The sequence below is a fragment of the Notamacropus eugenii genome, chromosome 6 (assembly GCF_028372415.1).
Source record: "Notamacropus eugenii isolate mMacEug1 chromosome 6, mMacEug1.pri_v2, whole genome shotgun sequence".
Taxonomy (NCBI): Eukaryota; Metazoa; Chordata; class Mammalia; order Diprotodontia; family Macropodidae; genus Notamacropus; species Notamacropus eugenii.
Window position 1 is genome coordinate 350,273,313 of NC_092877.1, and position 22,845 is coordinate 350,296,157.

At 35.4% G+C, this 22,845-nt stretch overlaps 1 protein-coding gene across 2 annotated transcripts in view; it reads right to left on the reverse strand.

Moving 5' to 3' along the window:
* Positions 1–15,589: 15,589 nt before the first annotated feature.
* Positions 15,590–22,845, reverse strand: part of LOC140510114 (neuroligin-1-like) — a 309,399-nt gene continuing 302,143 nt past the window's right edge. For both annotated transcript variants that reach the window (XM_072618453.1, XM_072618452.1), the window contains one exon: positions 15,590–16,483. In XM_072618453.1, the coding sequence (XP_072474554.1) occupies positions 16,287–16,483 (197 nt within the window). In that variant the 3' untranslated portion in view covers positions 15,590–16,286. The remainder of the gene's footprint in view (positions 16,484–22,845) is intronic.

Below are 22,845 nucleotides of genomic sequence, written 5' to 3' on the forward strand. Positions count from 1 at the left end.
GATGCAGTTTCGGGCATGACCGAAATGACTCAATGACAACAATGAAATTTCAACTGAATAAAGTTTGGCAAGTTTTCTATATCCTCTAGCTCTCTCTGGTAAATATCTGTGAATTAGAAAATAAATTTCCAATTGGGGGAACCCAACTTTAAATTTGTCTCCAACTTCTCTAATTATAGCCATGGAGTAAAATATAGCAAATCCATTTTTTCTGTTTGTTTTGGACTATCCCAAGTGGAAGGGACAGAAGATTCTATCTATTTGACAGTCAAGTCATTCCCCCATGGCTGGAATTTATTTCTCAGATCTATAAAATGCTTATTATGGTCTATTCTGGGGTCCCCAACCAATAATTTCTTTTTCTTTTACTATAATGAAAAATAAATTTTCCAGAAATAGCAATAGAAAAATGTACTTTTACAGTTGTCTTTTTTCCTTTGTTATGAAGCCAGTATTCCTGAATCAATTCCTAATATATGTGTCATAATTTTAAAAAATAAAATAAAAAGCAATAACATACTTGAAAAAGATAGATAATACCAATCTATTTGTCTGGAATGGGACAGAGAAGAGAAACTCATATTATAAGTGCTCTATACTTCAAAAGGTCCATTTCATAAATAACCAGCCTGTTGTGTTCCCAAATTGATGCTACAGGCATACCCAACTACTAACCTATTGTTTATTATTAGCCCACTTTTCATTTTGATGGAACAGATTCAAGCATGGTAATCTTTCCCCATTCTGCTTCACTGCTTACATGGCTTCCTTTGGCTAAAAGCATTCCAGAAAAAAGAAACTGGTTTAAATGTCATAAATTATGTGAGGTCAGAGAAGTGACTATGAATTCTTTAACTGACCCTTGAAATTAGGGCACTGTGAGTGTGGATGAGTGAGAGTTGGGCTAGGTAGGAGGCAGTTTATAATGATCAAGAGGAGTCTTTAAAATGCATTAAAAGGTAAAAGCAGGGCCATCATGGGCAGGGAAACATCAAAAGTGGAGAGATTGCCTTGGAAGGAATCTAGCACCTTCTCTTTTCCCTCTAAAGAATGTCTATGGGTCATGGACTTATTCTAAAAGTCGTAATTCTTTTAGATGATGCCCAATATAACCTGCTGCTAAATGATGAGACACCACAAGGTCAATTGTCTGTTAACTATAGATAAGAAGTAAATGCCCCCAGTTTATACATATAGCCTTGTTAGATAACTAGGTGTGTTTAAGTATGAGTAAGATTGGCTATAAAAAACATAAGAAAAGATGGAAAATCAGCTCAGAGAAGAAAAGAGACAGAAAATGACAGACAGAAGGAGGGAGAGAGAGAGAGAGGGAGAGGGAGAGGGAGAGGGAGGGAGGAAGGATTTAGAGCTGGGGCAGATAAGCATTGTATAGTGGAAAGAGCTTGGATTTAGAATGAGAATCCTTGGGTCTAGATGAATTCTGTCTCTGCTACTTTTCTACCATGTGTGATCTTGAGGAAGTCCTCTCTCTAAGCCTCAGTTTCTTGAATTTGGAGTCAGAGGATCTAGGATCCTACTTCTGCCACCAAATTCTTATGAGAATTTGAGTAAAGTGCTTTCTCTTTACTGGACCTCATTTTCCTAATCTGTACGTGAGGGGACTTAGATGATCTCTATGTTACATTCTTGTCGTGTACCCCACCTCTTCAGCCTCCTTTTAAGTGTTCACATCCCCTATCATACTGTAAATTTCTCAAGAGAAGGTACTGCCTTTCTTTCTGCTTATACTTGTATCCCTAGCACTTATTCCATTATCTGGCACATAAGTGCTCAGTAAACACTTGTTGACTTCTTTACTAGGTGCATCATTCAATGAGTAGACAAATCTCCAAGTCCTTTTCTATCTTCTAAACCTTGAAAAAACTTAGGCAAACCCCCAAGAGACAGATAATGATGAACAATTTCTGAAGATACACACTCACAAAACAGCACAACAAACACGTCCAAGGATTTAGGAGTCAGGTCATAGAGTGGATGAATTTCTATTCACAGAAACCTAATCCTGAGAATGTACCTTTGCATTACAGCTACAGCTACATCTCCTCTGTGTCCAGTGTTTTACTGGAGTACCATTCAACCAGCTCTATTCATGACTCAATTTTCAGTGTGATCATTCACACCCCAGGAATCAGGGCCTGATGTCTGGTTTTATCAACTGTCCAGATTTAAGAAAGATAGGGGTAAAATGTTTCCAATTCAGATTAAACTTAAAAGTGCTTCATATGTATGTGTGTGTCTATGTATACCTACATATATACACATACACATATGTACACAAACATATATGCATACACACAGATATATATATACACACAGACACACACGTATATGTACACATATAAATACACATATATTTCTGAGAGTTAGTTGTTCAGCCTTTACCACCATGACCCTTTCTTTTCTCTATATCATTATATGATGAGCTCCTGGAGAGCAGGGATTATTATTTTTTTCTTTTCTTTTTTAAGCTCTTTCATTAGCAATATGCCTGGCACATAGCAGACACCTAATAAGTACTTGCTTACTTGACTTAACACCTTCCCTTTCCGCATCCCCATCGTAGGTTGGCTTTTCCCAGTACACTCTCCTTCAAAACATTTTTCCTAACAGCTCACAGACAAACATGGCTCACAAGTACCTTTCATGGACTGTTCCATACTTATTTCCTTCATTTATGTAGATTTTCAGCTGGTTAAAATGAATACTTTACAAAGAACATGACATAATGTCAAAGAATGACACAGGCCAAAAACACAAGATCTGACATCAACCATACATATAATATTGTATTTTGCATAGTGCTTTTAATGAATCCTCCCACTTTCCTTTGAAGAAGATACTGAAGGGATGTTTATCTGGTTGCTGAGGCTCAGGATTTAAGTGATTTCTTTATCAATGTTCACACCACCAGTATGTAGTTATGGGAATTGAATCCAAGCCTTTCATGAATTGTAGTCCACGATTCCTTTGAATCCGCTCTGCTTAACTTTAACATTTGCTTTTTTAAGGAAGCCTAAAAGGCTTTTTGAGATCATGTAACTTTTTTTGATCAAGAAACTAAAGAGTAAACCAATTCCCATCAATATGGCTGCCTGAATAATGGCAGCTCTCACTCAGTTCTGACATACCTATAACAGCAAAAATTTGATTTTCAGAGAAGACCAACTAATGATCAAGAAATCTGATGGGAAACTACTGTGAGTGACTTCTTCCATTCAAGATTTGCATAAATAACTCCTCATGAATCCCATAGGCAATCCAAAATGGATGGAAAATGGTCACCAGGAATGGAAAATAAAGCTGTAGGGTCCTAGAAGGATCAGAGACCCAGAAAGACAAAAACTTGTTGCCTTCAGTTCTCTGTGTCCAGAGGGAGCAGAATGAAGTCCTTTTGCCACAAGAATTCCACCCCCTCCCCCACTCCTTGTGGGAATGGAAAACCAGAACCTAGTATCCCTAAGGTTCATACTTTAACAATGATAAAAGACTCAGACCAGAAACCTGGGTGCTCAACCTGGGCACCCAGAAGTTCTGAGGTCCCTGGTATGCTGCTCAAAGACACCATAGAAGGTCCTAGACTCATAATTTTTTAAAGCTTAAAGATCAAGGGAGGTTTCATTCTAGGAAGTAGAGATCACTGAAGGAACTTGGGTGACTAAGGACAAGGCTAAGCAGGGTTAGCCACTTCAGTGCAAAGCCTAGCAGGACCTGGGCCATGGACTTGGAATAAAGTCCCCATTAAGGAAGTAAAAGAAGAAAAATGAACAAACAAGTGAATACAATGATGAGTGTTTAAAAATGTACAAATAAAGATGCAATAAAAGGACACCTTTTTTACAAAGTTGTTTTTTTTTTTAGAAGTTTACAACTTGGTAAAAACCTCAAGCACTCAAAAGGGAAAAAATGTATTTTCTACAAATACTACATAAAACCCTACAAGAGATGAAGGAAGAGACAAAAATGAAATAAATACTATGGAAGAAATGATTTAAAGAAAAAGATGTTTAAAGAGAAAGTGAAAATTTTACCAAATATTGGACTCCTTGAGAACTAGAATAAGCCAAACAGAAATCAAAGCCTCCAAAAGACAAAGGAAAAACATTGGGGAAAAAATGAAATACCAGAAAAATAGAAAAAAATGGAAAACAAGTAAGGGGAGATAATCTAAGATTTAGTACAATATTCCTGCATTAGGAGAACTATGATTTAAAAAGACTGGACATTATTTCAATAAATTATAAATGAAAACTGCCCAGAACTATTAGAACCAGTGGGTAAAATGAATAAAAGATTCCAATAAAAGAAACACAACACTGATCATGTTCAGAGAGGAACCTGTCCAAAAGAATGCTGAAAAAGTACAGAAAGAAGGAGTTCCAGGTACTAAGAGCTTAGGGGTGGGTTTTTTCAGGCTAAAGATTTAAAGAAGAGAAAGCCAAGGGATAATTATAGAAACACACAATAGCATAAGCAGGAAAAAGACAACAGTGAAACACATTGTTTTGTATCACTTGGGTACATGGGAAATATACAAAAATGAAAGAATGGAGGTAGGATGTACCAGGTATTCAATGAAGCTAATCTTTACCAGAAACAGATAAAAGAGATTTGAATATACATGCAGCCAAGAAGTTTTAAGGTATAAATATATCAAATTCAAGAAGGAAATAGGGAGGTGGGCTAGTTTAAGAAGGAATAGTTACAAGTAAAAGAAACTTTCTTATCCCAAAGATAGATTAAAAGGAATTAATAAAGAAAAAGCAAAAGAAACAAAATCGAATCTAAGGGATGAGTATCTATCAACTGGGGAAATGCTAGTCATACTGTGGCATATGAACATAATAAAATATTTTTTATAATTTATGAAATGATGGTAGACATGATTTCATAGAATTCTGAATAATATTAACTGATGTAGAGTGAAGGGAACAGAATGAGGAGAAAATATATATATACTATATATGTATATATATATACACACATATAATATATGTATGTGTATATGTGTGTGGACAGCAACACTGTAAGGAAAACTTTGAAAGACCTTAGAACTGTAATCAATGTAATGAAAAGCCATTTATGTCTCCAGAGAATCTGTGATGATACATTTCAAATATCTCCTTAACAGAAAAGATGGAGTCAAGTTACAGAAAGACACATACACTTTTTAGGCATTGACAATGTATGGATCCAGTTTGCTTAACAGTTATAATTCCCCCCTCCCCCTTTTCCCAATTTTTGATTATTGGTAGGTAAAGGAAAAGAAGCTGGATTAGAAATAGTGGTGCAAGAAAAACATTCTCTTTAATTCATGGAAGATAAGAGAAGAAAGTTTAGAAGGAAATAGACAAGCAAGAGAATTTTAAGAATTGACGTAATTTATTAAATATTTTTGAAAATAAAATTTAAGTATTGATTCCATTTCATCGAAAATCCTCTATTCTGAAATATGTATGTGTTCTCATTTTTGGTATTTAAATTGAGAATACATGTGAAATTAAAGTTTTAAAATAGAATTAAAAAAATAAAACCAGGTAGTCTGAAGGCTAACCTGGATATCTGGAAGACCTGGGTTCAAATATGCTGTCTGACAGGAAATAGTCACGCGACCATGACCCCATCATTGAACTTGTCTGTTCTCTAGTTTCCCTATCTGTGAAAGTGATACCCAAGGAAGGCATCACTACCAAATTGTTGTGAGAAACATGGGAAAGGAAATACATTAACTGGTAAATTCCTATTATAGCTAATAGTATTTTTCCACATTGGATAAGTTACCTAACCTCTCATTGTCCAGGAAATGCAAGAGAGAGAACAAAATGAAGCATTTTGTCCATGGGCTAAACTAGTTATTTCTTTGCTCTCTGTTCAAGGATTTCAAAGGCTGTCAGCATCCTCTAAATTTCTCTGACCTCGGCCAAAGGCCCGGTTGCCTGGTCTGGTTGTGACTCTGTGTTCCAGTCAGTGCTTACATTTTATATGCCTCCATGAATTCTAACGATTCCATGCTCTTGCGGCTGGGCATACTGATAACATTGGTTTATATTTGTAGAATGCTTGAAAATGTACAGAATGTTCCTCCCGATGACCCAATGATGTGGGGGTTAGTACAAATATTCTTATCCAAATTCAGATGGAAAAGCTACATCATGTGGTATGGGAAGAATACTTCTGATAGCTTTCATGTTCTTGTTGGGATGAGGTGGGGGGCGGCATTGAGGAGGGAGGCACTATACTGGTTTGGATGGTATAGCTCAGGCAAGAACTCATTGAAATACTCTTCTTGGCTGGTAAGCAGAGGAAGAACTCCTGTGCAAATAATTAGTGATTCTCAGTAGAGGATCTGATTCATATTCAGGTCTTCTGAAAGAGACGGAGGAAGTAAAAAACCTTGTAAAATTTTTTCAGCCACACAAGTCCCTAGTTTCTATCTTTCTGCAACTTTCTGAGGGCTTCTAAGTGATGCAGTAGACTGCGATGTGAAACTTGAAGTCAGGAAGATGTGAGTTTGAATTCTGCCTCAGACACATACGAGCTATGTGACCCTGAGCAAATCACTTAACCTTTGTTTGCCTTAGTTTGCTCATTTGTAAAACGGGATACTGATAGCGTCTTCATCACCTTGTAAGGATCAAATAAGTTAACCCGTGTAAAGCATTTTGAAATTAAAATGCTAAAATGTTATATCCTTTTCGTTGTTATTCTAAGTTATGGAACAGTCTAAAACATCAGAACCAACAGGATGAGGTCTCAAGCAATCCAAAGAACTCTGTGGATGACAGAGGTGAATCTAGATATGACAAATTGTCCAATAAGGGAAAGGATAGAAAATTTAAAAGTAGCAAAATAAAACACAAGCTATTATAGGCATTTGCCCACAAATGATTGATTATTCAGAAATTGTAAAGCTGAAAAAAGGAATAAAATCCCAGTGAAATTAGTTTGGGGGCAAGAGGTAACTAGGACTGCCTTTTCAAAGCATTAATCAGAGGGAAGAATAACATGACCATATTTGTGGTTACAATGAGTTTTCCTTTAAGGGAAAACAACAATAATGATAAGACTATGAATATGACCTCTCAGGAGTAATCTCTGATTTTTAAATCCCAGCTATTATGCATTAACTTTTTAACCCTTTCTAGTTTTTAAACATATTTCTAGTCCTCTTTTAATGAAGCACCATAGATTTCGACATGTTGGAAAATAGTCTCTTTGTAATTAGAAGCAATGAATCAAGGTCAAGGTTAACTTTGAACCAAGTTTCATGTCAACTTTCCTAATTTATCTAATCATACTTGAATATCTGTAAGTGTTCCTTAGGCATATTCTTCCAGGTAACCTTGTGGGATATAAAAATGTCTGGGGAACTATTTTTTTGTAATACTGGGATTTCCCAATATGAATAAAATCACTGGTCCAGACCCAAGAAGAAAGAAGAAAATTATATTTGAGCATACCTACTAACCTTCCTCAAATAGCATTTTCTCATGGCACATTAATACTCTGATTGACATTAGAAATAAAAATCATGACAGAATAGAAAGAGCACTGGACTTGGAGACAGAGAATCTGGTTAGACATCCTGGCTCTACTCTCTTTTGCCTATGTGACCTTCAGTAAATCACCTCAATTCTCAGTTTGCTCATCTGTAAAATGTGCAGATGGGATCAGACAAGCATGCAACCCCTTGAGCTCTACATTTGTGATGTTATGATGTGCCAACAGCATTTTGATGTTCCCATAAGATTTTTCACCCAAAATCTGGTTTAATATTCACAACAACCTTATGAGGTAGGGGCTGTAATTATCTCTGCTTTACAAATGAATAAGCTATCTTATCAAAACAAAGAAGAATGAATAGTCCAAAGTCACACACTTAGAAAGTTTTGAAGGCAAAATCTGAGTCAAGGTCTTCTAGATCCCAAGTTCAGCCCTCTACTCACTGTTCCATGATGCCACTCCATTCGATAACATCAATATATGTTAACATATTTGGATATGTATTGGATAACATTGAAGACACGACCACATTCCCATGATCTGAATGAGCACAGAGAGAAGCTAACCTGTTTGTTTCAGCCATTTGTAGAGAATATCATAAATTGCTTTTGACTTAAAAGAGATAAAACAGTTATATCCCTGGGTAAAGCATCATTTAATGATACCCATGTCTTACTTATATGTTAACAAGAAATTGTATACACTTCTTAAAGCTGATTATCGTACTCAGTGTCTAAGAACTGAAAGAACTCTCACATAATTAAAGAATTTAAGAATCACTACATCTTCTTTCTCAGCAGGGAAAATTGCTTCTAATTACGGTGATACACTCACAGGAATCCCTTCTATTGACATATTTCTGTTGGCGTATGTTATGTACATTCTAAAAGGCAATAGTGCCATGAAGATGCCTTTTCCTCTCTTCTTTTTTTCATAGTGTTTGCTCATATGACAAGAGAAGCCTTTGTTTCTTCCTTAGAGATGCGTCATCAAAGGATCCATCTCAAATCTCAAAGATTTGATTCCTAGAAATTAATAAATGGCAAATAGGAGATCTAAATGGATATGCTCAGAGTGAAAAGAACTCTCCCATCATATACTTGGAAAAGGTTTTAGTGAATCATAATTACAATCTTAAGGCAGTTTGTGATGATGTATAAACTGTTGTATTATACTTATAATTCACCACAAAATTGCCTTGTTTGTAATTAATATTTTTTCCCTGACTCATTGGAATTTTAGCAACGAAAACTTCACAACTGCTGTGACCTAGGGAATTTGGGGTTCATTTTGACTAACTTAATTAATTTAACTTAATTAAGTAATTAACTTAATAAATAATTAATAAGTTAATTAACTTTAATTTCCTGAACCTCGGGTAATTAATACTATAAATTATAGATCAAACTCAGTGAAATCACAAGTTTCTAATGTATTGACATGAGCACTTGACTATGGACAAAGGGTGATACGTTATATCATACAAGCCTCAATGACATTCATTGTCTTCCCCATTCAAAGGGACTTTACTTGTTTCTCTTAATCACACCAACTGTTAGTTATCTTTCCTTCTTCTCCTGATACAAGCCCCAGAAAGGGCCATGAAGAGTCAGACATGACTAAAAATGGACTGAACTGAAGACCAAGTGCTTTAGAGGCAGAGGACTTGGGTTACTATCCTAACTCTGTGTCACCTTCTACCATATTTGTAATGATGGAGGGAGAGGAGACCTAGGAGATGGCTTCCATCTCTAAATATATGACCCCATGATTCTGTGAACTTTAAAGTGTTATTTAGGGTATCCCCAAAGTCTTAGACTTTGGGGAAAGGGGCAGCTAGGTGGCGCAGTGGATAGAGCACCAGTGCAGGAGTCAGGAGAACCTAAGTTCAAATCTCACCTCAGACACTTAACACTCACTAGCTGTGTAACCCTGGGCAAGTCACTTAACCCCAGTTGCCTCATCCTGGGTCATCTCCAGTCATCCTGATGAATATGTGGTCACTGGATTCAGATGGCTCTGGAGGAGAAACGAGGCTGGTGACCTACACAGCCCTCACTCATATCAAAGTCAAGTGCAAGTCATGTCATTATTTCTCTGATGGCATGGTCTTTTTCAGCAATGAAGGATGAACACACACACACACACACACACACACACACACACACTTCCCCTAGGCATGGGGTGAGTGTCATTTACAGGAAGTTCAGTTTTTTCTTTATTTACACTACTGCCATACTCTTCTGAGTGAAACAAGGAAGGGATAGCTGGTGGGCCATACACATCTCTTGGTTAACTTCTCTACTTTATACTGTCTTTTTTCTGTATTCTATTCTTCCTCATGGGGCAGCTAGATGGCACAGTGGATAGAGTGCTGGGACTGGAGTCAGAAAGACAAATCTTGAGTCCAAATCTGACCTCAGACCCTTACTAATTGTATGACTCTGGGCAAGTCACTTAACCCTGTTTTTCTCAGTTCCCTCATCTGCAAAATGATCTGGAGAAGAAAATGAAAAACCACTAGAATATTTTTGCCAAAAACAAGCAAACACACAAACAGGGTCAATAAATAATCAGACATGATTGAAAAAGACTGAACAACAAATGCTTCCTTATATGTCTTTTAAGCAATACACTAAGTACACAATGCCTTATCCTTTGCATACTAGCTACCAGGTAATTATTTCTTTGAACATGACCACCTGAAAGACAATGATCCTATATAAGAATGCTTGAAAATTCGACTATTTCTGATTTTATTGACATTAACTCCACAAATGTATTACTTCTCAAGTTTCTGTATTTGCACATAAGTCCATTTGGTTTTATATCTCCCTGCTCATCCACTGTTCTAAGCAGGTCAATAATCTGCACTTTCTAACAAAATACACCAAGTATTCCTGCTTACCTACTTTTGTTTATTTTATTCCCACAATTTGTAAAACACTCACTCCTGTGCCTAAATAAACCTATCATCCATCAAGGTCTTAGTGAAATTCAACTTCTTCTTCCCAGACCACTCCAGAATTGATTTTGATCTTCTCCAAACTCTAGTAGCCCTTTATGGAACTCCCTATTACACAATGATACCATGTGGCCTAAAATATTTTAAGTTTCCTGAGGAACAACCGTGTCTTCGCAAATTCCTAGTAAAGAGTCCCGGTTGAGTTGAAGGTGCATATTTGTTGAATTAATCAACTACTCACGAAAACCTTTTTTAGGTAGCCACCATGTAACAGGTACCATATTAGGTGCTGGAGATACAAGGGCAATAAATGGAAATATCTCCACTCACAAAAAACTGATAGATTGTCAGTTTCTTGAAAGCAGAGACTTCGTTTAACTTTTTGTCCTTTTTATCTTCAGCATGTAGGACAGTGCCTGGAACATAGTCAACCATTAACTAAATGTTTATTAATTGGGGTTTGTTTCATTTTTGTTTACTTGTCTTTCCAACTAAGCCATGGACCATTATCCACTGTACCCAATAGAGTACTAGCTAAATACGGGGTACTTACACACTGTAGTACCATGGTTATAATTATTAGTAATCATCCTCATTATTTCATCATATTATTACTAGCAATAATAAGAATTTTATGTTGCTCCAAGAAAGGAAGTTTGTCTTAATTAGAAAATGGAAGGTCATGGATAGAATCAAAAGTATCAATGACCCTCTATGCCCTTTTTCATGTAAAAGAAGTACAAATTTATTGTAACCTTTTCAATTTCTCCATTAGCAAATTTGTCATATTACCAATTTTTGTTTTTATGCATTAAGATCTTGGGAAATAAAATGAATGAGGAGTCTTACTCCTTAAATTTGAGAGCTGAGTCTTATTTCCTACTATGACATCATTGCCTAAGTGAAAACTGCAGAACAAACATTCCCAGGAGAATTATTAAATAGTGCTGCTTTCCCAAATGTACCCATGAATCAAAAAGACCTGACTTTCTTAAAAATCTTTGCAAGAATATTTGACCAAAATAAATAAGCAGTAATTGTCCATCAACACCCAACAATATCATCATACATGTTATCTAATTTCCAATAGATATAATTTCCTTATTAAATCTGACTTGAAGAATGATATGTGTCACACTTCCACCCAAGATAACTTTTTTTTTTTTATCATGGATCTACCAATGAAAGAGCAATATAGTTATTAACAATTTCTATTTCCTAGATGTTTAAAAATTGATTTTCTTTTTTTTCACGCTATAGATGATCTCATAAAACTTCTAATACCTTCAAAATGTTTCATTATAAAAATATGTAAAGATAGGGATAGGTGATGGGGCTTGGAACTGTGCTTTCTTTGGATGGTAAGTGGAACAATGACCACACTGCTGGGCCTGGAGTTAGGAGGACCTAAGTTTAAATCCAGCCTCAGACACTTACTAACTGTATAACCTTGAGCAAGCCACATCATCCTGATTGCCTCAGTTTCCTCATTGTAAAATGAGCTGGAGAAGGAAATAGTAAATCATTCCAGTATCTTTCCTAAGAAAAACCCAAATAGGATCAAGGAAAGTCAGACACAACTGAAACAACTGAGAGGGAACTCCCTCCACTAATTGACTTAGCATTTTGATACTAACAGTCTGAGATTTACACATCACAATAACACATCAAGCAATTTGGTGAGGGACATGCAGTCAATTTATGTCAAAAGCATGATTTGAATCCAGGTTTTCCTGGCTCTGAAACCACTTCCTTATCCACCATACCACTATTTATTGTTTATTAACATTAGAGAACAGTGGAGAAAAGCACGAAAAGAAATACAGAAAAAGTAGAAAGGTCAAAGGTAAAGGTATTGGAGGATGAGAAAAACCAATCCCTTGAAGATGTCGAAGTGATTAGTAAGCAAATGAGCATAAAGGTTTCTTGCCTGATACACACACACACACACACACAAGTATGTATGTATATATGTGCATGTTTCTCTATGTATATATGTGTATGTATGTATACACATATGCATACATACATACATACATACACATACATATATATAAATAACATCTCTACATAAGGTAGTAAGCATCATTTAGAAAATATGCAGACATGAAGATAATCCTTCCCACCTACCCCTACTTCAGTGGAGAATGGGAAGTAAAAATGTCTAATCTAAATATCAGTAAGGGAATATGGAAGCAGGGCAATTCATGTGTATATATATGTATATATATATGTACATTCATGTATATATTAATCATACACATATGTATACACATATATACATATGTGTATACATGTGTGTATGTATACATATGTGTGTATATATACACACACATATAGCAGTTCATCGACTGAGGCCAAGAATGACTATAAAGAATTTTCTAGCACTACCCATAGTGACTTCCAAAAAGGCCCACAGGGGGAAAGGAAATCTTAAATCATTACCCTGGAAAAAGTTTCAAAAGGTCATGCAAATAAACAAGAGGCTTTTATTCTTTTTAGGGCAATATGTTGATCTGTAGTTATTTACATCATTGAGGACCAGTAAAACATTTCAGCACCGGAGTTCTTGACGGGCACCTTGGTTAGCTCAATAATTAATCTAAACTTTATCACTGAAAGTAAAAATTCACTTTCAGTAAATGTGTGAGGAAGGGGCCTGTTATTTTCCCCCCTTTTAAGTAATAGCCTAAAATATACTGTAACAATGTTGAAACCCTTGTTCTAGATATATCTTTCTTTAAAATAAATCTGCCAGTTACATGAAAGAGGAAGCCACCACTTTGTGCTATGACGCCTTCACAATTTGTGATTCTCTCCCATAATCTTAGATTCGTTCCCATCTCGCCACATTTCTTCAGACTTCCCTCCGTCATAGTTCACAAACTCTAATTTAATTTCTCTCCCATCCCAATATCACTCATCTAACCTTACCCACCCCTACAACCTTAAGGCAGTGGTACATGTCTTTGATGTGATCTATGTCCATATGTCCTGGGGAGATTCTTCTATTTTCTCAATGGAATTCTATTCAAGTACATTCTTTCCCAATGTTTAAGGACTTACACCAACAGATTTCCCTGTGTTTATTTTCGTCTGACTATGGGACACCCACCCTGTTAAGTAGTTTGTAACAAATTTAGGAATTCTTAGAAATGTAACAGAATGATCAGGAAACAAAGATCTACATATAACTTAACCAACCGAAAATCTACCAGAGTATTGTAGCTTTAAAAAAAATATTTCTTCTAAAATAACCACGAAAAGTTTCAAATTGTCTTGGGAAAAAACAAGGTTGGTGAGTAAGTTTTGTAAAGGATTTCCAAACTTTTATGTCACAATGTAATCCCTGTGGACCTAGAGAGTTGCATTCTTAGGTAAAACCCAACGCAATACACAGAGAGTTGTTTCTAATGCTATCACAGTCTAGATAAAAAAGTATACTTAGGACCAAAATTATGGCTGACCTTTCTCTTCACAAGGAAACAAAGCTTATAGGAAGGAGATGAACAGAATCTCTGTCCTTGGACATTATGTTCTCAATGAATATATCCCAAGAAATAATTCATCAAAACAGTTTCAAATTATGGTCTTCTGTCCTGCTTTCAGGGGCTATGAGTATTTGGAATCAAGTTGATAGGGTAAAGTCAAAGGCACAATACTCTACTAAATCCACAGAAAGTAGAAATGAGAGCAAATGAGTCAAACAACACAACACTCAAATATATCATTTGGCATTCTACAGACGAAGTAACAGTTGCCTTGTGGATTTGTTCTTTGCACTCAGCTGCAACAATTCAAAATACCGTCTTTTAAAGGTATGAAACACAACACACATCAAGGTCTGCTTTAGATCCTCACTAGAAATGAGCAAACCAAAAGAAAGAAAATAAGAAAGGTGGAAACTACATTTGAAGGCTAACAGATGCAGATTAATTAGAAATGTTTATCTTAGGAAGATATGTGGACTAGACAAAAGGAAATAAAAATGGAAAAGTTCAAAAGCTGAAAAATGAGTGCACACTATAAAACAATTTCCATGTCCTAGAAAACACTAGGACAATTGTTTTTTGTTTTCTAATGACCAGCCTGTTTACATTAATGGTAGGTTATCTGACATGAAACATAAAAACAAGCCCAACAACGATACTACAACTATGATATATACCAAAGGACCATGAACATCCTTGTTCACAAGTCAGCCATTGGAAATCAAATCAACTCTAAATAGAAATGTTTATATTACTTTGAAAAAAAATCATATTGCCTTCATATCATAAAAGGTTCTTTCTTGGCTTGTTTGTTAGGGGAGAGGGGTAGGTCAGCTCAGGTGATGAAGTGTGTCTAAAGCAGGCACAAGAGAATGGAAATTTTGAGAATTATAAGACATAAAATACACTACATGATAGTGCTGATGTGTGAATAATTGTCTTTTAGAATATTTCAGACATATATAATATTTGAGATTCAAAGTAGAACTAACATGTGGTATAGACGATATCACAAATGAACCATGTACGTAAGTTAATGTTGTCTCTCTGACCTCTCCAAAATGGCAGATGTGAATTATATTTTCTTCATTTTCATTTATTCAAAAAAGAGCATAATCACCAGAACAAAATTAACCAGAAGAGCTAATTAGTAATGTAATACCTATAATGGAAAGGGAAGTCAAAATGTATTATAAACAAAGTACAAAGAAATGATAATTAGGGATGAATCTCAGGGAAAAAACTTAGTAAACTTTGTGTCAAATGTATTAGCATAGAAGACTGGGATACCCTGATACACACAAATAAGGGCTTCCCCAATGCAAATTTTTATTCCCTTTCTCCAAAAATTAATACTATACAGTTTTATTAAAAAAACAACAAGATACTGCTTTAAGCACTATGAAGTTGAATAACCAGTGGGAAAGATTCGCATGAAAAAGAAAAATTCAAGAGATAAATTATATTTCTCCATAGTCCATCAACATGAAGGTATGTTAATACATATATATACACACACATATATATGCATATATACATATATATGTGTGCATATATACATGTATATGTATATATACATATATATATACACATAGGTATATAACTATGAGAATATACTAATAAGTCCACATAAGCAGATAACAAAAACAAGTTTATATTTCAAGGAAATTTGACAGAGACTCTCTTTCTTACCACATTCATTTACAAGTATATAAAAGCATTTTGTGCACGTAAAAAATCCTCAAAATCAGTGCCTATTCCTTGTGACTTCTTAATATTTGACTTGTTTTGGACATACCACAAACAAGTGAATCAAACTATTTCTTCCTGTAACAAAGCCAATGTATGTTTCCTCAACGCAAGTTTAAACTAAATGGAAAATTAAACATCAACTTTCATATTTGTTACTGAGAAAAAATGACCCTGACAACGAGCATCAAATACTAACCTTTTCCCCCATAGGGAATGCCTAGTATCCAAATTCCTTAAGACAATTCAATCTCAGACAATTCAATTCCACTGCAAACCAGACTATTCCATCCATTTAAAAGAAAACAGAAATCTCAGGGACTCCATAATTATTCTTTAGTATACTCTGCCATGTTGACTTCACACCACAGGAACAACCTTCCCAAACAATCTGATTAATTCACTTTCTTTGATCTTTATTTCTGAAACAGTTCCATTTGACCTTTGGTAAATCAGTAGACATTTCTATAGAAACAGGAAAGGACTCGTTTCCTCCCTTAAGAAGAAAACCAACTTCATGTTCAAAAAACATACACCCATAAGAATAAAAAAAGGTATCATCACCACACATTTCTTGGATGAATGGGATAAAAACACTTCTTACCAAGTACCCCCAGCCGATAGTTGACTGTGATGACTATCACATTCCCATAACTTGCCAGGACACTGCCGTCATACAAATTCCCTGTGCCTTCCATGTAGGAGCCACCATGAATGTACACCATCACGGGTTTGGGGCCCCCACTGTCCCGAATATCTGAAAAAAATAATTTACAGATGTTCTTATCCCCCAAATGGAAAGTAAAGCATATAACACATTTTCCATGGTTGAAGGTCTGATTGTTAAATATTTACAGGTTGCTGCTTTAGTTAGCGTTTCTCAGACAAGACTTTTGTATACCCTAATGACACAACAGTCCTATTCCACTGTGGGCACTGCTTTTAACACAGCAGAAAGTAAAACTTCATGGCTATGTATCTTGTGCTCAGAGTTAGTCATATTAAATAAAGTCGGTGGATTCTGAGAGTATACCGTTAAATGATGAAGAAGAATATGCTCATAAATCTCCTGGAGATTTTTAGTTTGGAGTGATGCAACCATTCCTATGTATATCTGAATGTGGGTATGTAAGCAAATGTACATGTGTTTGTACTTATGCATGTGCGTGTGCATACACATGTTTCAATATTAAGAGCACAATATCATAACACTTATAAAAGGAAGGAAATTTTAATTCCTATATTTTTAAAAAACCTTCCCCAACCCAATTTCCCTTATATGTCATGAAATTCTTATAACAGCACTATTGGGATTATGTCAAATCATCTTTGTCCTAAAATTTGCTGGTGAACACAGGTATTTATAGAAGTCCCTGGGAAGTTGCAACAGGTTAATTTCAGTCCTTAAGATAACTACTAAGTGTCAAATGAGTGAATTACATTTAAGTGCTTGAGCCAGCAAAGTCGTGAGCTCACAGGGCTTGAGTATGTGTGATCATTTAATGATGAATGATTTAAATTATACTTTTAGTGAACTTGGTTGTGGAGCTGCCCCCTCACTACTCCATCAGTGAGGAAAACTAACTCAATTATATTTTCTTCCTGTCAGATGTGAACGATCTGAGAGATTTATTCTATTACATTCTTTATATTGATGCCAAACCCAGGGCCAGGCAGGGCACGGTCTCAGAAAACATTACTGAAAATGAGGATGATATTAAAATGTCCTACTCTTACGTCTTATAAACAAACTGAAAAGGCAATGCTCACAGTTTTGTGCCAGTCACCAAATCCACCATAAAAAATATATTAGGAAATTATTTACATGGAAAACATGAAGAAATGAGGTTAATGAAACAATGCCTGGATATCAAGAGGGGTCAGAGATTTAGACTGGGAAGGAATTTGAAAGATCACGTAGGCTAACCTCCTTTTTATCCTCAGATGAGAAAATCCAGGTTCTAAAAAGTGAATTGGAATAGTTTCCAGAAGTTTATAGCACCATAGTTCAAATGGATCACATAGATCATTTAGTTCAATTTCCTGTTTCTACAAATGAAGAAACTCAAGTCTGGATTGGCTTGCCCCAAATCACAAAGATGATATGGGGTGGGTCTGGAATGTAGACTCAGGTTCTCTGATTCTAGTTTGAACATCTTTTTAAAGGAAACTGGTATAATCAGGAAAAATGATAACTAGACAACTATGAAATTGGAAGATGTTGTTATTAATTTTTCTATAGGGACTTTATTCTGAGTGGGTTTCATATTTTGAAACAATGGCTATGTTTTGTGTACACATCATATATAATATGAAAAATCATTTAATATGTCTAGATCTATATGCAGAAGACAGATGCTGTGGTCTTCCAGTCATTTCAGTCTCCACTTTCAATGACTATGTACATCCTGTTTTACCTTTTTGTCATTCTCATATGGCTGGCACCAAGGAAGCAATCAGAAATTATTAAACTGAAATCATTAACTGACTATTCACAGCAGAAATTGTCCTCTGCTAATTGTATGCTTGGAGGTAACACAGAGGGAGATTGTTCCAGAATTCTTCTTTAATTAAAATTACATAGAATTACAAAGTACCAACTGTGAACAGTAATGAAATTTTGGTCACACCATTCTGTTCATGTGAAAAACCACATATCATATGGATACGTACGTATGTACATACACAACACATACTCATATATACATATGTTGTATGTGATGCATGTATATACATATATATATATTTACGTCTATATATTCATATTTGTATATATATATGTACGTGCATATACTTGAACACCTTAAGCAGACCTACCCTTCTTGTATGTAGTAAAGAGAATCCAGTGAATGCTAAAAAGGAAAGGAATACTGGAGGGATGAAGAAGAGTTTTCCCTGTCAACAGTTTGGGGCATTTTAATTCTCTTGGATAATCTTGTCTGTATATAATCAATAATCAACAGTGAGCTCCCCAAGGGCCAGGATACTATCATTTTTGGTTTTATTTATATGACTGAATATTTAAGAGCTGGTTTTGAAGAAGTCAGTGAGATATAGGTTTAAGTCATGTCACTGACCTTCTGTCTGTTATGACACTAGACAGATTGTATATTGTCTCAGAGACCCACAGGTAGATCTTTAAGACTATAAGTTGCAGAAAATGTGCCAATTTTTATTAGTAGTGGTAGTTTCTTCACCTGGGTCTCCCTAAATATGCCAATGAAGTCATAATTCTAATTCCATTTCAAGAATCTCTGTAAAAGAACAGAAAAAAAATCTAGCTCCAAAGACTGGTACCATACGGATGCTATGAAGTTGCCTCAACAGAAATAAGTGAGGAATGATGAAAATAAACTTTTTTAAAGGGGCAACTTTCAGGGGAATTACATCTGACTGTCTCCATAGATGTGGAATATTTGCAACAAGTTAAATAAAGGCCTAGATTTAATATGGTCTTATCCAGGAGGCATATCTGATCTCTTTCAGTTAATAGACTCAGAAGTCATCTTTGCTAATGGAATATGTGTATTTGAAAATCACATTTATATTCTTATCCAGGAGTCTGTATTTAAGGTTATTTCCCCAGAATTTCTTTCATTATGACTGTAGATTGGGAAACTTGGCATTTAATGATATTATCTATCAATTCTAATACACTGGAAATGCTTTAAAAAGTTTTTAGGAACTTCACCTTTAATTCAAACCTCCTGGCTTTAGTATTATCATTTTAATGACTTGTGTGGTGACACTGAAAACTTAGGTAGACAGTTCTGTCTTTGGCAATGAGAAGGTTGTGCATGTCTCATGAGAGATAACTAGGAATCTCTTGGCTTCATTCAAATAGATGACATGAATGGGTTGACACAGCATGACACCAGTGATGTCAAAACAACCTTAAGGTAAAAACCTGCTGTCCATCTCTCACATCTAAAAAGCAAAAGTAATTCCAAATGTTTCTATTTAATGTACAAATTAAGCAAGGAATTTTGCATTTCATCAATTTTAAAGAAAAGAAAACATTTAGCATGTTTGAAGATGGTCGCAATTTTTGGCATGAACTGTTCTTTACCTAAGGCAAGTTCTGCAAAGGAGTGGAAAAATGGAAGTTCTCCTGGAGCACAGGACACCAAAAGTTTTCTAAACTCTTGAAAAATACAGAAGTGCCCTTGCAATACAGACAAAATCCCTTCATACGGAGAGAACAGAGAGGATCCTGAGGGAAAAATATCCTTTGACTTCCTTTTTGCCTAAATTTTCTCCCCTGGAGAGAAGTCTCTGAGCATCCCACCCTAATTACATCTCTGAGCATCATTGTGAGGTAGCCAAAACTGACTTTAGAGCCAGAAGGCAAAGGTTAACTTCCCAACTCTGACTCCCCACATAACCTTGGGCAAAGAACTTGAGGACTTTGACTTTCAGCTTTCTCATGTGTAAAATGAGAGTGCTGAACTGGTTTATTTCTGTGGTTGATCGTATTACCATAGAGTAAGTTCCATTATTCCTATTTTCTTCATATTTCTGACCTTTAAAAGCTCTATATAAGAATAATACTATGATATTCATCTTGATGTAATGGGAAAAAAAAGAGGATGCACTTTTAGATTCTGACACTCAGGGTTAGAAATTAGAGGAGTATCTATTATCTGACCAGTTAGTTATTGGCTCTGTTGTATTTACATTCAGCACATTAACACTAATTCTTTAAAAGCTTCATCAAAATCATATTATTTTCATATTTTCATGGATGAACTATTGGAAAGAGATGGAATATTGGACTTCAATAAAATCAACATGGAATGAATGTGATGTTACAATGTTTGTGAGGAAAAGGAGGAACGTTTGATAAAGATTCAGTTTCTTCCAGTGGTGCAGAAAGTATTGATGTGTTAAATATGTGTGGGTTGTATAAACACTTGCCTGGGAAGAAAATGTCCCAGGGTTTTTCAAGCTCTTTCTAGAGACCTCACTGTACAAGGGACATTCACATTTACTTATGTACCAGTGATGTCATAATTGTGAAATTTCATCTTCATGTGAAGATGAAATTTTACTTGCACTGATATCTCTATTAGAACATATCCTTCATGAGTTACTGTTTCCAAAACAATGACCCAATAGCTAAATTTCTGATAATGACGCTGCTTTAAGTTAGCTGTTCCTTGGTAATAGGGCACTTACATTGACTCTAACCTTGAACTATGAGCTTTCCTTTCTGGATAGAACCTGTCAGAACTTGGGCTCTCTGCTCAGTGTTTCAGAAAACCAAGATTCTCCATGATTGAGCACTAGAGTAGGGCTTGAATTGAGGTTTACCTAATAATAAATATACTTTGCTTGCTTATTGTGGACTATGGGCAAATAATTGATTTTCTAAATATTCTTGTAAAGACATATAAGTCATAGAAAGTTAATCACTTTTTGAAGGATATGAGTACCATAAAATATGCACAAACAACACTAAATCTAACTTTTTTTCTTTAATGATACAATATTTATCCCTGGATCTTTATGTGACATCTCTTATTTTGCATTTATTCTGGAAATATAAATAATGAAATTTCTTGTTTACCTCAATAAGATGTGAGTTTTTTTGAAAGTAGGGATGATTCCATTTTTTTTAATTTTATTTTACAAATTCAGAGTTTACTGAAGGGGCTGACACACAGGAGGGGCGTGTTGAATCTTTGTTGATCGCTTATCGCAATGGCACCATTATTTCAGGGCATTGCAAAATGAACTGCTTTTGTGCTCCGATTTTTCATTCCCACCACATATTGTGAATTTATAATTTATTTTTACTATAGTTAACTTCTTTAATTAAACAATAAACAAATAAATCATATTAGATAAATCTTTACATTGAGCACTTTTAGAACACCAGTGATAGTCAACATAGAGAAATGAATAGAAAGTCAGCCCTTGAAGTCACCAAGTCCTGGATTCAAGCTTACTGGTTATTTTCTTCTAGGTAAGTTATTTGACTTGGGGTCAAAACTATCAATTGCAGACAAAATGTTAATTTGTATTGATAAAAGAAATTTCCTCATCAGGAGTTCTTGTACTAAGCAAGTAAAATACATTTATTATTACTTAAACCTCAATTCAAGCCCTACTCTAGTTCTTGATCATGGAGAATCTTAGTTTTCTGCTTTTCTTGGTTTTTCTTACCAGTGACTCAAGTTCTTTGGTAAGAGTCTGTAACTGAGGAGGTGAAAATCCTACGGTCCTCTGTCCAGCTCAAACCACAAAGAAAGTATTGTGTTCACACCAGGATAGTACATTGTGTGAAGAGCACTGATAAACTGGAGAGGACAATTAGGATAGGATTATACCCTAGAAATATCAACTTATGGAACAGGGGTTGTTCAGCCTAGGGGTTAAAAGTTTCAAGATCTGTTGTCAAGTATCTGAAGGGCTATGCTGTGGAAGGGGAAATTAGAGTCATTCCTTGAGTCAGAAGGTAGAACTTGGAATGATGAGTAGGAAGGGGAAGGAGGTAGGTTTATATTTGTTTCAAGGAAGAACTTCCTATTAGCACTATTCAAATGCAGAATGAACTCCATCATGAAGTAATGAGCTCTCTTCTTTCGAGTTCTAGTTCAATGGGGACTTGATGGATATGATTTCTAGAGGATTCCTGAACAAGACTGATTTATACTAGATGGCCACTAAAATGACTTCCAATTTTGACTTTCTGTAGCTAATGAAATGCATTTTCCTTGCATGTAAAAGCTATTATCTTTGTAGGTGTTCTAAATGTAATAACCTGAAATGATGGTTTTACCCACACTAAAAAAAAAAAAAAAAATTTCAAATTGTTCTTGTTTTCTCCTACCGGGAGGCTATTATTAGATCTAAAATGCACTTGGCCCCTTCAATAGTTTAAAGCAGAAATGAAAAAAAAATGATTCACTCATGATTGGTCTGGAGGTGGAAGTGTGGGTGGGTGAGCTCTGTCTGATTACTGCCGCTTGTTTGGAGCAATACTCAGAATGACACAAATAGCAGTTGTAAGGGAAGCAAAGTGCTTGATAATGAACCTCCAGTTCATTAAGGAGAGTAACTGATGGACAGTTGTCAATTTGGAAAACCGCCTCTGGCCCAAGTTCTTATAGAGGT